The sequence below is a fragment of the Echiichthys vipera genome, assembly GCF_963691815.1.
Source record: "Echiichthys vipera genome assembly, chromosome: 19".
Classification (NCBI taxonomy): domain Eukaryota; kingdom Metazoa; phylum Chordata; class Actinopteri; order Perciformes; family Trachinidae; genus Echiichthys; species Echiichthys vipera.
In genome coordinates, this window is record NC_139844.1 from 17,742,373 (window position 1) to 17,759,121 (window position 16,749).

At 41.8% G+C, this 16,749-nt stretch overlaps 1 protein-coding gene across 7 annotated transcripts in view; it reads left to right on the top strand.

The window, feature by feature from the left end:
* The window catches only part of daam1b (dishevelled associated activator of morphogenesis 1b), a 47,549-nt gene that overhangs the window by 19,491 nt on the left and 11,309 nt on the right, over nucleotides 1-16,749 (top strand). For all 7 annotated transcript variants that reach the window (XM_083933982.1, XM_083933983.1, XM_083933985.1 and 4 more), the window contains 9 exons: nucleotides 7,200-7,491; nucleotides 9,665-9,754; nucleotides 14,377-14,448; nucleotides 14,774-14,868; nucleotides 15,318-15,651; nucleotides 15,749-15,859; nucleotides 16,003-16,106; nucleotides 16,351-16,417; nucleotides 16,526-16,643. In XM_083933982.1, the coding sequence (XP_083790108.1) occupies nucleotides 7,306-7,491; nucleotides 9,665-9,754; nucleotides 14,377-14,448; nucleotides 14,774-14,868; nucleotides 15,318-15,651; nucleotides 15,749-15,859; nucleotides 16,003-16,106; nucleotides 16,351-16,417; nucleotides 16,526-16,643 (1,177 nt within the window). In that variant the 5' untranslated portion in view covers nucleotides 7,200-7,305. The remainder of the gene's footprint in view (nucleotides 1-7,199; nucleotides 7,492-9,664; nucleotides 9,755-14,376; nucleotides 14,449-14,773; nucleotides 14,869-15,317; nucleotides 15,652-15,748; nucleotides 15,860-16,002; nucleotides 16,107-16,350; nucleotides 16,418-16,525; nucleotides 16,644-16,749) is intronic.

Genomic DNA, 16,749 nt, shown 5'->3' on the forward strand with positions numbered 1-16,749 from the left:
AATCGGAGTCATCACAGACGGACTGATAACGTCTGGATGAAACGCGTGAGGACCACGAGTTTGTTTAATGAGGAAGGATGTGGGAAACAATTAGATCACTTGTGTGTGTGTGTGTGTGTGTGTGTGTGTGTGTGTGTGTGTGTGTGTGTGTGTGTGTGTGTGTGTGTGTGTGTGTGTGTGTGTGTGTGTGTGTGTGTGTGTGTGTGTGTGTGTGTGTGTGTGTGTGTGTGTGTGTGTGTGTGTGTGTGTGTGTGTGTGTGTGTGTGTGTGTGTGTGTGTGTGTGTGTGTGTGTTACATGTTATGTTGTGTATATTTAAGTTGTGATACTGGCCTAAAACACTTTCTTTTTTTAAAGGTATTCCATTGTAAATGATAGAAAACAGACAAAAGCTGCAAATCTTTGAGAAACTGGAACCAGAATGATTTTTTTTTTTCTTCCTTTAAGGATTAAGCAACTCAACTAAAGCAACTAAAATAGTTAGTTCTGCACTAAAAAGACTATAGAGTTACTTCAGACTTGGTTGATGAAGTTGAGCCTCTTATGTATTGATTGTTTAATTCCACAGCCAATAATAACATTGGTTTAGGAAGCATGCAGTAGAAGCAGTTCCCTGTTGTCCCAAATTAATACATATTCACATATATGTCATCCTAAAAACTGGAAAAACTAGCACACCAAAAGACTCATATTACATTCCAGCATTTCAATATTTTGCACAACAGTCACAGACCACAGTTACTTTGTCACAATCCACTATCTGTCAGTACTTCAAAGTTCAACAAGATGTAAACTTTTTGGACCCACAGCAATTTAGATGAGACATTTAGTGTAAAAATGTATCAGCTGGTGGAAGAAATGCTTCCTTTGTGTGTCTCTGTGCTGGTATGCCTTTCCCTGCGCTCTTTCTGTATGTTAATGCTGTAATCTGAGAGCCACTTCAGTACTATACTCCCTCAGCCATGTGACATTAATGCTCCAGAGGCAATGCCTTTGTCATATCTAGACACACAATCCTGTAATGTAAATGCACACGAGCACACAGGCACAGGAGGTGAACAGCTCTGCTACTGTAACACTGCTGCTTTCACACTGAGGACAGTTTTGACGGCTCTCTGTTCACTCACAGATTGATTTTAATCTGCTCTTAAACTGCCAGTCAGCATTTCTATCGTGGCCCAGTTATTTTTTGATGTGTGTCCAAGTCTGCGTGTGTTTACTCATTGTGTACATGGGGCGCCGTTAAGTTACTGGCAGAACAAGCGTTATATATGATATCCAGCTGTGCGTGACAATCAGGCACCACTGTGCCGTTTGTACCATAGCTAAACAAAAAAATTAATACGTGAAACACCATGTGCAACAGTAAAATAATTGCCAAATAGTTAGCAGTTACTAATGTTGGCTTTGAGCAAAAAACATGAGGGAGATACATGACAAGACAAGCTCAACAGTTCACGTTCTGCAGCTGCACTACAATATTGTTTTATTACTTTTGACTGTTGTTACTATTGAGCATTTTGTGGTTGAGTCAACACAGTTTTCAGTTTCACAGGTTAAGCAATCGCTCCGTGTCCAAACACTGGGTTGCTGATTGATTTTCAGCAGGGCACATCCAAGCTGAAAGGACTACCGCCAGCCCTCACTGTGTGACTCCTGAGTCTTTTGTTTGCAGCTGTCCAAATTGATCCAAAATAAATGACCAAATGCAGCGTACAACAGCCATGGGGGTTTCCAAAAGTCTATAAACCTCTTGAGTGAAGCACACTGCTATCCCATAAACGTAGTCTCCAGTGGCTCTTTTTTTTTAAATACACTTTTATTTTGTCAGTGTGAGAAACGCTGCAATGTACTGTAGTGGAATAGTATAGTACCTGCAATGCAGCTTTGTATCCTGCAGTTAGATGATCATCAAATTGCAAGTCTGATCCATCCCAAATCCTAAATCAGAAAAGAAGATTAAACTTCTGTGCACCAAATGCCTTTCTGGTCCGACTATACCACAGCTGCAGGTCCATCTACACAACACAAGCTTTCAGTTAACAACAGTTGCATATTATTTTTATTTCGTCATCATTACAGCCGAACCCAAAACATCACATAAAACAATTGCTGTTTTCTGTAGATGTCAATGTGATCGGATGATAACATGAATCAACTTCTGCTTGGGTTAGTGAAATATCCTAATCTAGGCGTAATGATAATAACAGTAACGTAACACTTTATTGATTCCCTTTTCTGTGACAAATTTCATTCGCTCTCAGCACAGGGAGGTCATGGTCAGACAGAACAGTGTTCCTGGAGCAGGGAGGGGGTCTTTGTCTCACTCAAGGACATTTTAAAAAAGAGAGATTATTTCTAATTAGTGCCTGAGCCCAAGAAAGACATCCTGTATTGCTTTTCAAAACAAATCAAGGTGAAGCAACACTGTCATTACAGCTCTAATTTGGCTGCGTCTTTTCCCAACCGTCATTAGTGCTGCTGATGATTCATGCAGCCGTAGCAGCTAATAGATATCAAAAAATTAAAAGTGCAGCACCAGAAACTGCTGATAGATGCCAGCTGGTGCAGAAGAAGGTATTTCAAACATCTGCTTTCAATACCTTACTGTCCACTGTGTTCTCTCTCCAAGGTCGGATTTCTGCTTCAAGTGAGGCACATTTAGGCTTATTAGCATCAGCTTTAACTTGTCCTGTTTGTGTTCATAGATTATACACGAAGCCACCTATTTATGACAGCAGTTATTTTATAACCGTCTACATAATTACTATTATATGGCATTTATATGTGGATTTGGTTTGGTTTAGAAACAGATTTTTTGTTTTAATGAGTAGTTTGATCGCACACTTCTGCAAAGTTCCTTCATGTTTGGCAGAATTCAGTACTTCATCTTGTTGTTGTTATCTGTTTCTAAGTCTTACCAACACCACACATTTCACTTAGTCACTGCGATGGCCAATTTTTGGGCAATAAGGTTATGTCCCTTTATAGGAGTGCTATGGCGACGTTAGATTGGCTTTTGTTCTCGAGCAGGAACAGAGAAATCAAGTCTCAGAACATCTTTGAATGTTCTTCGCACATGTTTAGTAACGTGAGTGTCTCTCTGTGTTTAGCTTAAGATGCTCCTCTGTGCTTCTGCCTTTTCTCCCGCGGACTTCTGCAGATTTAGCGTAGAGATCTTGAGCAGGCACCATGCACAGGCTCACACTCACTTTGCAATCACTGGGATTCTTTTTACAGTCTGGACTCACGCCAGGTCACCCGCCAAACCACATGGTCCCGAAAACAACAAGGCTATCCAAGGATAGAAATGTCTTGCAGACAAAGAGAGAAGTGTTGGTGTGGATATGAGTGGGTGGGTTGAATTATCGGATGTGTATGAAGGAGTACACTAAGAATCTTGTCTCGTGCTGTAAGCAACAGCCTACAAAAGTCCTGAAGTTTGTCCAGTACAGTACAAGAGTTGATTTATGTTAGTATGATAAGCATTCTTCATGATTCAATGGAAAGTGCAGCTGTTACATGGCATTATCATCAACCAGCAGACTGTAAGCATTTGAAACATGCCTACGACGAGGATAATTCCTGGAAATAACCATTACTTCTGCTAATGTTTACTGCTTGGACAGCTACGGGTCAGTTTGACTGGGTGAGTTGTACATACTTGTTTTGGGATCTGTTTTGTTTCTTCTCAGTCGGAGCAGGTGACAGCCAGTGGAAGGTGTTGTTGTATGGGTGTTGTTCAGGGTCACAAAGCTCACCTGGCTATGAGAGGAATGTCCTCTTGTTCTAACAGGCCTCTGTTATGTTGGGAACCTTGACCGTCTGACAGACAACCTCCGGGGGCTAATGTCAGAGCATTCAGGTCTCACAGGTTAACAATTACAGCACAAACACAAAGTCCTGACAGTGTCACAGTCTGTTTGTTCAAACCTTCAACGCTCCCCCTCTTTGCCTCTTTGTACTCTCCTCGCATGGCCGAGCTGTGGCACAGCCGCAGGTTCCTGCAGCTGGATGGGGACCAGCGCTGTCCCACTCTGGCTCACAAGTTTATACAAAGTTTACAGCTCGCTTTAGCTAATGGAAAAGATGGGCAGTTTTGTGTACTAATATGGTCAAAGAAGGTTTTGAATCACTTCTTCCCTTCATGCTAGAATAGATGGTAAGCGTGAAGCCGAGCAGCTGCTGCTGAGGCCTCTGGTAGTCTGTTTGGAAAAGTCAAGGATGTGTCAAAATAAATACACTATTTAGTGTGTTAGAAAGGGTGAGCTGCTGTGTACTTTATTCCACGTGTGGCCTTTGGCCTCAGGCACCTTGCCTGTGTAGTACACTATAAGCTTTGTATATATTATATAGGTATACTGTATGTATTTAGAAAATGTATTGCATGTATTGCATTCTAGTGATGGAATAAAGCTGGCTCTTGTTAGTTTTGTTTGACATTTTGCACAATTATTACCAAGTGTCACGAGTGGAAACTGGGCCTAATGTCTTGTGTGTCATTGCAACATATCATTATCAGCACAGTTTTCCTTGGAACTAAATATTAAATTGTTAAATGGCATCTTTGTGTTCTGTTAATGTTCCTTTTTAGGATTTGCTGGTGTTGTTTTTGTTAGGATCAGCATATTAAAGGAGACATATTTAAAGCGAAGATTAAAAACATTTTAGGGTGAAATATGAAAATAATGAAAAGCCACAACAGATTTCAAGATTTTGTGGTGGTTAGAAAAAGTCTTGGGCGGCTTCAGTGACTGGTCCAAATTTGAAAAGTACAGCTGCTGTATATAGGAAACGCAGATGAACCAAAAAAGTGACTAAAATGGGACACTGATGGCATCAGGATTTATTTATGTACACCACAAAAAGGACTTCTTATTGACTCAGACAACTCGACAAAGTTGCCACAGGAAATGTCCTCACTTTCCCTTTTGAAAGAGATAACTTTAGCTGTCCTCTGGCGCCTCAGCACACTCTACATAGTGACCCACAAACTTTGGTGACCATGTGACCTGACCAGGTGGGGCTGCATCACCCTGCATATGATGCATTCTTTCTGGGTGAAACCTCTGACTTATAGGAAAACACTGGGAAAGGTCAAGTGAACTTGGTTATGTTCAGACGGCCACCAAGAAAAGACGTCCAGAAATTCCTGCAGGTCAGCGCAGCCTCTGTGGTTATGATACTTGGCTTCACAACGCTCGGCACAGCAGGGAGGGAGACTGTAGAGCTGTTTTTGTGACATGCTGCCCACAGTTTCCTCGTGGATCTCTGGACACCACGTCTGTCAGACAGCGGAGAGGTCGTGTGCACTTTATTCCGTTATTGCTGCTTGGAGTTGAGCCAGCGGTTCTGAGAGCACACACTGCAGCTGTCTCCTCTCTGACTCTGTGTTTGTGTGAATTAGTAGTTACAAATCAAACTTGTTTATGTTTCAGTAGTGAGATTTGAAGTCTGTCTTGTCTCAAAATTCAGTTTTTAGCTTAAGCAACAGAGGTAATTGTCAATGTTTGGAAGCCTGTAACCAGAGAACCTGTGTACAGTTCATCTGATCCAAGGTCAGAATGCCCCTTTAAAGAAAAGACATAAAGGCTGAAACATTAAACAAGACTAACAGTCTGCAGCCATGCTAGACGCTCTGTGAGGCTGTTCTTTGGCACAGCGGTGCTCTGAGCTATAAATCCTAGAGATGGGCATGATAACATGCTCATGGTGACAATGCTAACATGCAGATGTTTAGCCGGTATAATGTTCATCATGTTAGTTTAGAAGTGTTAGCATGCTAAGATTTGCTTATTGGCACTAAACCCGAGGTACAGCTGTAAAGTATCTCTTTCAGGGGAACATGAGGGTTTTGTTTTGTTTTTAGTTGTCGAACTAAACTAAAAATGTCATGTAATATTGTCAAGACATGTCACGTAAAAGTACAAATGTCAAACTCATGGTGACGCTAGATGAAGTCAGAAGCTTACCAAAGACATGTGTTCATGCTCTTGGAAACATGAATATAATGGCAATCCTTGTAGTTTTTAAGATATTTGAGGATATTTGAGACTCACCTACACACCTCCATTACCCTCCTTAGATTCCTTCCACTAGCACGCCTAAAACCAGCCCACAAATACCCTTAAGACACTTTTGGGCACATTGGATCTTCACCTGGCACAAAGCCTTCTGTAATGTGCTCAACCCTCCTCATCAATGCTGTGGATGTATGACAGCTGATCTCTATGTATTTTTATCTGGTATACAGAGGCAGGGCAGATAGTCCAACAGGATTGCACACATTTCCTACATTACTGGTCAAAATGCAGCTGCTGGAGACCCAGCCAAGTTTGTATGAAGGGAAAGTCTAGTGTTGATGGTTATCAGGATGATTGAGGCAGTGTATGTTTGAGTTTGACGCGAACTCCACATGTCGTAAATCTCACCTGTCATTTGAACAACATGCAGGCAGACTTACTCACCTTAGGACTCGTCTCTTCTTCTCTACAAGAAGGCCTGTTTTTGCTCTTAACCCGCGATGACCGAGCCAGTCTTCAAAACCACACAAGGCCTCACACCACCTCTCACCGCAGTCATTGTAAACACATCCCTCCAATCATTCCTCGTTAGGTCTTTAGAGGAAAGCCGATGCTGAATAGGAAGGAAGGGGAGATGAAAAGTCCTGAATACACTAATCCAGGCAAATTACGGTCTCCATTTCAAACGTCACACTCTCACGGGGGCCCTTTTGTGTAAACAGTATAATGAAATCTTTCAGTGCTGGCCCTTACCCATACGGTGCATTGTGCTTTTCCTTAGAAAATTATAACCCTACATCAATAACCATTACAAGGGGCAGAGGGTTAGGTTGTAACTGTGGAAAACTCATAGCCTTCATAGATTTTGTGTCGTCCAGCTGCTAAATAGGAACAGTGCTACTAATGTTAACATGTCGAAGTCAGTTTCTCTTCTTTTGAGTTTGAATGTTGCTGTGGGGCTTTGGAGTTCATCCAAGAGAGCGGAAATTATTAATATTTGTTATATATTATATTTGTATTCAGTGCCATTACATTGAGCCTGTCTAGTGTTTATTTGGGAAAACTCTCCTTCTGTTGATTTTTGTGAATGCCAGTTTAAAAATCACAAACTCCTCTGTGAGAGACCAGATTTGGTTTTGTGTTGAAAACGTGTCTTCTCCCTTCTCCCTGTCCACAGTACTCTCTGACGGAGGCCAAACTCTGAGGTGGAGGAGGCTGTAAAGAGGCCCCCGAAGGAGCCTCCCGCCCTCCCTACCTGACCAAGCCGGACGCATCGGGCGGCCATGGCTCCTCGGAAACGTGGCGGCGGCGGCCGTGGTGGCCTCTCCTTCATCTTCTGCTGTTTTAACAGCAACGATCACCCGGAGATCACCTACAGGCTCAGGGAGGACTTTGCCCTGCAGGCCATGGAGCCGTCACTGCCGATGCCAGGATACGATGAGCTGGACGGCATGTTCTCCGAGTTGGTGGTAAGACTTTGTTCTGCTTTATCTTATTGAGGATATTCACACCAGAGTCATTTTTAAAACTTCGGAAGAAACATTTAATTCCTCATTTAAAGGATTAATCTAGTCAGTAAATCCCTTTTGCATGCGTAGCTAAAGCCTAATAGAGTGTATATCCTCTGTGCCTTATACCTCCATTGTTGCCCAAACTACTAAAAACACATCATTGCACTGGGTGACTTATGTTTTATTACCATGAGCTCAACCACCGTACTTTATTTTGAGTTAATCCCACATATCGTGCTTCTGTTGATACTCACTAGACCAAATGTTTATTAATCCGCAACTGAAAATAGTCCTCAACAAATGCACTATTTGCTCCTGTTTGGGTAATGTCTGCCAAAAACTACAATGGCCATCTGTTTTGGGAAATAATTTAACCCTTTTAAAAAAATATTTTGAGTGGTTTTAAAGGTGTATATTTCAATTTAGTTAGAGACAAACAAGAGGACTCAAATATTTGTGTTTATACAGTGCATGTTTAACATCTGGCATAACAGACACTTCAACATGTTATTAAAATCCGAAGATGTCTTCAAAATATAATCTTGTCTCATTCTTTACACTGTCTGTTACATTTTAAGACATTCCCAAACAAACGGTCACTTCCTCCCACTTTATCATAACGGGGCCAGGCTGCTATTCTTCCTCTTTCTTATTGTCACTTCTAATTTGTCGTGCTCTCCTCTCTCTCCTGTCCCATTTTCCTCTCCCGTGGTTGCCACAGTAATCTAAGCATGACATTTTTGCACATCAATAGACCTCATTCAGGACCCCTTAATGTCTCAGCCTCCTCCATCTGCTAATTGCTTGTTTTTGTCTCTCACCCTTTATGAAGACATAATTGAGTAAGTTGAGTGTGACAACAAGGAGGCTTTCAGTTGCTCTGTTTACCAAAAGAAAACAGCCACGTGCTTTTCTCTCCGCCCAGTATGAGCCACCATGTGCGTGTATAATCTGAACGGGCTTGCTGGAAAAAAAGACTCACGTTGTGGAATAAGTTGGGGGCCATCTGCTCTGTATACGATCAGTTAAACCCTCACCTTTGAACTTGACATGCATTGAGAAAAGCTTTCCAAACACCTCACTCTGTTGCAACATAAAAACACGTCGCTGCGGCCTGCAACAAGAAACCTTTTCCCATTCAGTGCTTACTAGTATGTGTACCTTTTTCAGGAATTCAGTCAATAGTCCACACAGCCATTAGTACATCTGATCACTGCACATATTGATTCACTGGGCTCGATGACCATAGCAAAGAACATCCCCAAAGAATAGTCGCTATAAAACATTTAGCAATCAATCTGTCAGGTAAACCACGATAACTTAATTTCAGTGTAGAATAAACCTGTTTAGACTGGTGTTCTCAATACATACTGTACCATCTTTTTCATATGAAGCTCATTAAAGCATATTTGTTTTAGGATTTTAACTAATGTTATCACGTGAAACAACACAGAAAATAGGTCACAAATCTACCGTTAACTGTGTCCCAGTGTTGTGCTGTAAAATGCCTTAAATGTTGATTTGTAAACCCCAACTTAAGTGTCTTTTTTAATGCTCAAATTAAAACCTGTTGATATGTTTTAAGAGTGCTCAAATGCTCTCTGGTATTTAGTCTTCCCAGCAGCACCCTTAGTGTGCCTCTGTGAAATATGTTATCCATTGTGACGCATGTTGTCTCCAGATGTTTGTTACCACATGTCGAGCAGGCAGACCACTCCTTATCTTTTTTTTTCCACATTGCTCTCACGTCTAAAGGCTGGAGACATCTGATTTGATTTAGAGTCATATTGAATTTGACGATGAGAGCACCCGGTGATATCCAACTGATCGTGACGAGATTTAGCACAAACCAATCTCAGACTGAGAGCAGGGCTCTGGGGCAACTACTCTTGCCACATGTTTTTGTTTTTGGGGGGGATAACAGAATTGATTTATGTGGATATTTCAAAATTTGCAGCATGATGGTTTTGGTAGCTTTTTCTGTACTCTGAGCTGCTTTTGAGAATGAGTATCATTTTCTCCATACAGGCATCAATACAGGATTGTGAAGACATTTAATTTTCAAATGTTCCCTCTTCCTCTGAACTCCAAATTTTCTTAACCTTTTCTGCTTTTTTCCCTTTTTTTGCAGGATGAGCTCGACCTTACTGAGAAACACAGGGAGGCCATGTTCGCTCTGCCTGCAGAGAAGAAATGGCAGATCTACTGCAGCAAAAAGAAGGTAAAAGACTCTCACTGTGCATTATGTCAAACTCCAAATCATCCTCCACAGGCCTGCTGCCGGCTGGATGCTTTTGTTGAAAAATATCTGCACATATCCTGCCAAGTTTGTGCAATCGCCTCCCTCATTGATTTTTTTTTTTTTTTGATACCCCAAGCGGTGAAGTTTTCTAAAACAGAAACCACAAAACCTTGTATCACTGCCATTTTGCTCACAACAGGCATGAGCGTGTTGTCTACATAATGGACCTGCTCATCTCACACAAGCTAAACTGCCTATAATGTACTGTAATGGAAGACATCATACTTTTAAACATATAATACACAGAGAATTACATAGACATTTCATATGCACCACTCCCGTACCACCAAGAGTACTTTCTAATGACTTAATTCCCCAGTCTGGTATCTCTTCAATTACAGTCACCTTCCTCATCACTACATAATAAGTCTGTTCTGCCTTTTCACAGCTCCACCGTGAATAACTCACCTGAGTGGATGTTACACAAGGTGGATATAAAAATAGTTATGTGCAGAGGGAGTAACACAAATGCTACATTCAGACTGTTCCATTAAATAATCCACTAACAGAGAAGGCAGTCTCAGGAACTATGAAGTACTGAAATATATATTGCAAGACTGAATTCAAAAGACGTATCTTTTGACTTCAAAGAGTGTTTTTTCCTCCGCACTATAAGGTCCCGTTGTTTGATTGTCCTCTCTCATGCAAAGGGGGCATTTTTTAACCATGCAGTTTCTCCTTTTAGATAATACACCTGTCCCATCAAAGCATTCATGGAGCCGTAGCGTGCTCCACCACTCTGCGACAGTGTCATATTTCATTATGTCTGGTCTTCATGATAAAAGGACCGTCAGCTGTTCCTCCCTTCGCTGTATATTAATTCCACTCCTGCCATGCAGGAAAACACAGACGCCTGGTCAGGTTTAGATCAGTTGAGTTGAGCTCTCCAGACACCGTTATATTTTTACAGCAGTGTTTCTCAAGGCCATAAGTCTGAGTGTGCATGATATCCTGTCCAGACTTCCCTACATCCGTTTGCAAACTAGAGATGAGGAGTGTTGGGATTTAGTGCGGGTATTGCACGGGTTGCGATCATGCCAATCACATGATTTTTGTTGATTTATTTTTTAATGTAGTGGTCAAATAATTGAATCATTCTGTGCTTTTCATGTTTATCCTTTTTTGTGTTGTTTAAATTCGGCCCAAAGAGTTAAAATATGAATTCAGAAACCCCCTCTCATCACTGCTGGTCGTATCCTGTTCATGCAGTATTAATAAATATATATTCTTACAGATCTTTTGGCTTGAAGTTAGATGTCTCAAATGTGTTGGACCATCCATAAAAACTATGTAGAATCATTAAAGGAATAGTTTAATGTTAACTTTAGAGCAGTTGGTGGGCAGATTTTGTTACCTGGCTAGCTGTTTCCCCTGGTTTACAGTTTTATGCTAAGCTAAGCTAACAGGCTTAGCCTTGGCTTCATCAGGGTGTCTTCTTCTAACTCTCAGGAAGAAAGCGAATAACCATCTACCCCAAAATGCTAAACTGTTTTCTTTAAAGAGCCATGTGCATGTGCCAATCATTTATATTTACGTCGACAAATCATTTCAATGCAGAATTCGAAAAATTGAGTGGATGAATATGATAAGAGGCTTAAAAGGCTTCATCACAAGTCACCATGAATTATTCCTTTTCCGGCTGAAAACTCACTTTGTTTAAGTATTGATGCACTTTTGACTTTGGCTGCACACAGCGTCAACTAGCCAGCAGCAACAAGGCGAGAGAAGGTAGTGGAAATAGAAACAGCACGGTGTGTGCTCCCGTTTCTACTGTGTCCCAATTAGTGGCCTCGTTAAGAGCAGTCTCAGGGCCCGAGGTGAAAATAAACCCCCAAATGATGCTCTGCCTCTGCTCTGCTTTCTAGAGATGATGCAGGGTTGTTTCAGTGTTGGTGTGAAGGTGGAAACAAAAGCTTTATGTGCATCATCGACCTGCAGAAGGGGGAGGGGGAGTGACAGAAACACGTCAATACTGCTGACTCAGCAGCAGGCTGTGGCCACGACCGTGTGTGTGTGTGTGTGTGTGTGTGTGTGTGTGCATGCATAAAGGAAGCGGTCGGCCGTCCAAGGCAAACAGGAAGGCTTCACTTCCACAGGTGCAGCTTTTGTGTGTCTGGCAGGACGGTGGATAAGGAGGAAGGTGGGGTCATTACCAGGGCGCTGTGAGCCCATGAGTGATAAGGGCGCTCTTTTTCAGCGGTTTCTTGGCTTCAGAAGTCGGGCCGCGCTTGGAGGAGATAAGTCAGTCAGAGCAGCAAAGCTTTAGCTGTTTGGTTTGGCCGGGCACCTGAGCCGATGAAATCACGCTGCAGAGAATCAATCTTCTTCCTCCTTCCTGTCAGCTCTCTTCTAGCCGACATCATCCGCCAAGGGGCAGATTTACTGATCCCGTTGTTAGCAGAGACTTTGCCACAGGGCAAATTATTAAGCAACAAATTGAATCCAAAAATAATGGGGCCAGCTGATAATGGCCTTTCACAGAGATATCACTGTCAGTGTATATGTTTTCTGATTTGCGTGATTTCCGATGTGAAAACCTTTATTACAGAACTTTTAATGCAGAAAACGATGCTTGGGGTGATTCAGAATCAGTGTCATATAATTAGTTTTATTATTTAAACGTATTATTTATTTAAAAGGGCAGCAATTGACTGATACTGAACATGATTTATCTTTACTTTCTCAGTGTATATTTTTTATTAGTTGACACACGGCCTAAAGTGCCTGATTTCAGTAATAGAGCGGTTTTAAATGTATACAATAATTAATGCAATACATTGTACACATTTCCTATGTTATGTGCTTAATAAGGTTAAATATTCTGTAATAAAGTGATATATTTAAGAAAGCAGCCTTCTGAGTACCTTTGCAGGGTCATATTGCTGCACAATGCACTTAGAAAAGGTCTATTTTCATTCCAGCTCAGAAATGCCCTGTATTGGTAATCTATGATAATTTGCCTTCTAAAATCTGTATCAGCCTCGAAAAACCCACATCAATCGGCCCCTGAAAAAAACCTTTTATTTGTTAGAGGACAGAGCTGTAACCGAACTCTCTTTCAAGCAGACTCGAAATAACTGAGATTGATTCCTGTTTCCTAATGTGCCTTTGATCTTCACTTTCTCAAATGTGGAAAAAATAAACTCCCAGAAATACACTCCCCGCTTTCCTCTCTCATCGTGACCCTAAATAAACTGGAGACATGTCAGCGTTTGAAGAGTCTTTCCGAGTTGAAAGATGAACTCTTTAAGATGCAAAAGGAAGTGGTCCCACCTCTGCGTCTGCTCCACTAATGCACTGAACCTCTTCCAGCGCCCGCCTGGTCGAGCTGGCACCGGACATGAGTGGAACAGCAGGATCAGACCTTTCCGTCACTGTGCGATCCCTGCAGACGGGGCCAAGGCCTGCAGTTTCTGTCAGAGCAGCCAAGTCTCTGCTGGCCGCTTTATTAACTGACGCCCAATTAGTTTCTGATGGTCACAGCTCGCTTGTGCTTAATGGAGCAAGGGTAGAAATGAAAGCCGGGGGCCCTTTTTTGTACAAGCCAAGTTCATGGTCAAGTCATTTTCGTCTCGGTGTTTTTCCCTTGAGTTAGAAAATTAAATCATCTAAGAAATGTCTCGTAGTTACTTTTTTTTTTTTCTTCACTTGTAATATAAACGTGCCTGTCAGGAGATTAATCTCAGCATAAGTCAGGCCATGTCCTTAATCCACAGTTTAAACATTCATTTGCTAATCTCCTGATGTTCTCAAGCAGCTGTGCTCTCTTTTCTGCACTTCTCACCAGCTCCTGAAACTCAGTCAAGCGCTCGATGATAAAAAAAAAAATATATATATAAATGTGCCGGATATCTTTGTCGCCCTACTTTGAGTTCCTGCTCCATTTTTGGCTTTTGGCTATTTATGATCTGGACCCTGTGTGTGTGTGTGTGTGTGTGTGTGTGTGTGTGTGTGTGTGTGTGTGTGTGTGTGTGTGTGTGTGTGTGTGTGTGTGTGTGTGTGTGTGTGTGTGTGTGTGTGTGTGTGTGTGTGTGTGTGTGTGTGTGTGTGTGTGTGTGTGTGTGTGTGTGTGTGTGTGTGTGTGTGTGTGTGTGTGTGTGTGTGTGTGTGTGTGTGTGTGTGTGTGTGTGTGTGTGTGTGTGTGTGTGTGTGTGTGTGTGTGTGTGGGCGTGTGTGTGTGTGTGTGGGCGTTTGTATGTTTCGCTTCTTTGGAAATGATCTGAAATCTGATGAAATTGAAAGTTCTCCATCTGTTTTGCAGTTGGACTGTGATGTATTCAAACATGGGACATAAACCATATAACAACTCGTCCCCTCATGTGACTCTCTGGGATATTTCCTTCAAGGAGGACGTTTTTATGTAACATTTTTTTTCAATCCCAGTCGCTCCCAGTTAATATTCATCAACCAAACACATCTTTTTCTAATTAACTTTCCTCATGTTCCTTTTTCCCTTATCATCATGTAACATTCCTTTCAAACAATGCCTTAGTGGATCGCTGCACAGCATCGTTCATCCTCTGTTATTCTCTGTTTTTCAGGAACAAGAAGAAAACAAAAGTGCGACTAGTTGGCCAGAATACTACATTGATCAGCTCAATTCAATGGCAGCTGTAAGTCAAAACATGAACTGTATTTTTTTTAAATATAGAAAAGGTTATAAATAGTCTTGGAAGAATGACCTGTCCTCTTGTTCTTCCTGAGGTTCCCTTATCAGATTCAAGGGTCCAAGGTGGTAAAATCCTCTGAGACAAATGTGGGGCATATGAATAAAACCTGTCAACTTAATTAAGCTAGTAGTGAGGCAACAGATAACATGCTTTTTCATTCAAATATTAAATTACCTTTCTACATCTCTGAATATCCATAAGGTCCGCTTTATTTCAGCTGTGAATTCAGACTCAACTCTTCCTGACGTTAAATCTTTTTGTCGAGCAGAGAACGACCCTCCTCGCTCTGGAGAAAGAAGACGAGGAAGAGAGGAACAAAACCATCGAGAGCTTGAAGACCGCTCTGAGGACACAGCCTATGAGGTGGACAAATGCTTCCTTCGTCTCACTCTGTCTGCTGTTGTTTTTTTTTATCTACTCCTTGTCCTTTACATATAATGTCACTCATCATCACATCTCCTTTCATTTAACCTCCTGTCACCTTGTCCTTCACGTTTTTTAACGTCCGCACAGCAGTATGTAAATGAGTCCTTTAAGAAGTGAACAACACCTAAAGGTCGCTGCAGTGTTGGTTTAAGATTTTTCATTGATGTGAATGTGCATTAAAGCCTTTTCCATTTCCTAAGCCTGAGCTTTTTCACAGCACTTAAAACGCAAATGTTATAAGTTAGTTACTTATTACGTTTCCTAAGAATGATTCAGGAATAGGACAAGGCTTTACTCTCTGGTGCATTTGTGCATTTTAGTTAGTGTAATAAAAACTAGTCTATATGAATAGATAGTTGATTTCTCTGTTCTTGCTCACACCTCAGGTTTGTGACCCGTTTCATCGACCTGGACGGCCTCACGTGTATCCTGAACTTCCTGAAGAGCATGGACTACGAGACGACAGAATCGCAGATCCACACGTCTCTGATCGGCTGCATCAAAGCTCTGATGAACAACTCGCAGGGCCGCGCCCACGTCCTCTCTCACTCCGAGAGCATCAACATCATCGCCCAGAGCCTGGCCACGGAGAACATCAAGACCAAGGTGGCCGTGTTGGAGATCATGGGCGCCGTGTGTCTGGTGCCCGGCGGACACAAAAAAATCCTGGAGGCCATGCTGCACTACCAACGCTTCGCCTGCGAGAGGACGCGATTTCAGGTGGGTGGGAGGGAGCTAAGTGCACAGATAGATAAAGTCATTACAAGCAGCGTTGTGTGAAGATATTAAACACCTGTAATGACCTGTCCTCCCGCAGACACTTATAAACGATCTGGATCGGAGTACGGGGCGATACAGAGATGAGGTCAACCTGAAAACGGCCATCATGTCCTTTATAAATGCAGTGCTGAGTCAAGGCGCTGGAGAGGTGAATTATATACAGGAAGCTTTTATGCATCCTTTCACATTAGAAGGTCATCACGTCTCTCAGCCCCTCCTTCAAGAGACTCATTAAAGTGTTGTTTGCATCCCTTCTCTCTTGCTTATTTATGATTATTTTTTTAAATATAGACAAGTTTGGAATTCCGTATCCATCTTCGATATGAGTTCCTCATGTTGGGGATCCAACCTGTCATCGATAAGCTTCGCTCTCATGAAAACTCCACGTTAGACAGGTGAGTTAAAAGAATGATCCAGCTCCAGACGTGGAAACAAGAAAAGTTTTTTTTTTTAATTTACAAATCCGTAAAACCTTTTAGACATGCTTAGAAACAGCTGTTTCTCACCCGGAAAACCGTAAAAACAGTATTTTATCACCACTTTTCAGAGACATCTTACCAAGTCAAACTGGTAGTATTTAAGTGCATCACATTTGCAGGCTGCCTCTCTGATCCTGTCTTTTTACTGTCACACTCTCAGGCATTTAGACTACTTTGAGATGCTGCGGAACGAGGATGAGCTGGCTTTGTCAAAACGTTTTGAGTCGGTAAGAGGAAAAGAAACACACAATTTCCTGACATTATTATCCCATTATTTGTGACTGTACAGCACAGGAGATATTCACGAGGCTGTTGTTTTACTTCCTCTCCTCCAGGTACATATAGACACCAAAAGTGCCACCCAAGTTTTTGATCTCATCCGCAAAAAGATGAACCACACTGATGCACACCCGCACTTTATGTCTGTCCTGCATCACTGTCTCCTAATGCCACGTGAGTCAATTATTTACCATTGCTCTGCAAACTGGAAAATGTTTTGACAAATACTGTCACACAAAAAAAACAGTTCCTGAAATAGAATGAGGCAAACAAAGAAGTA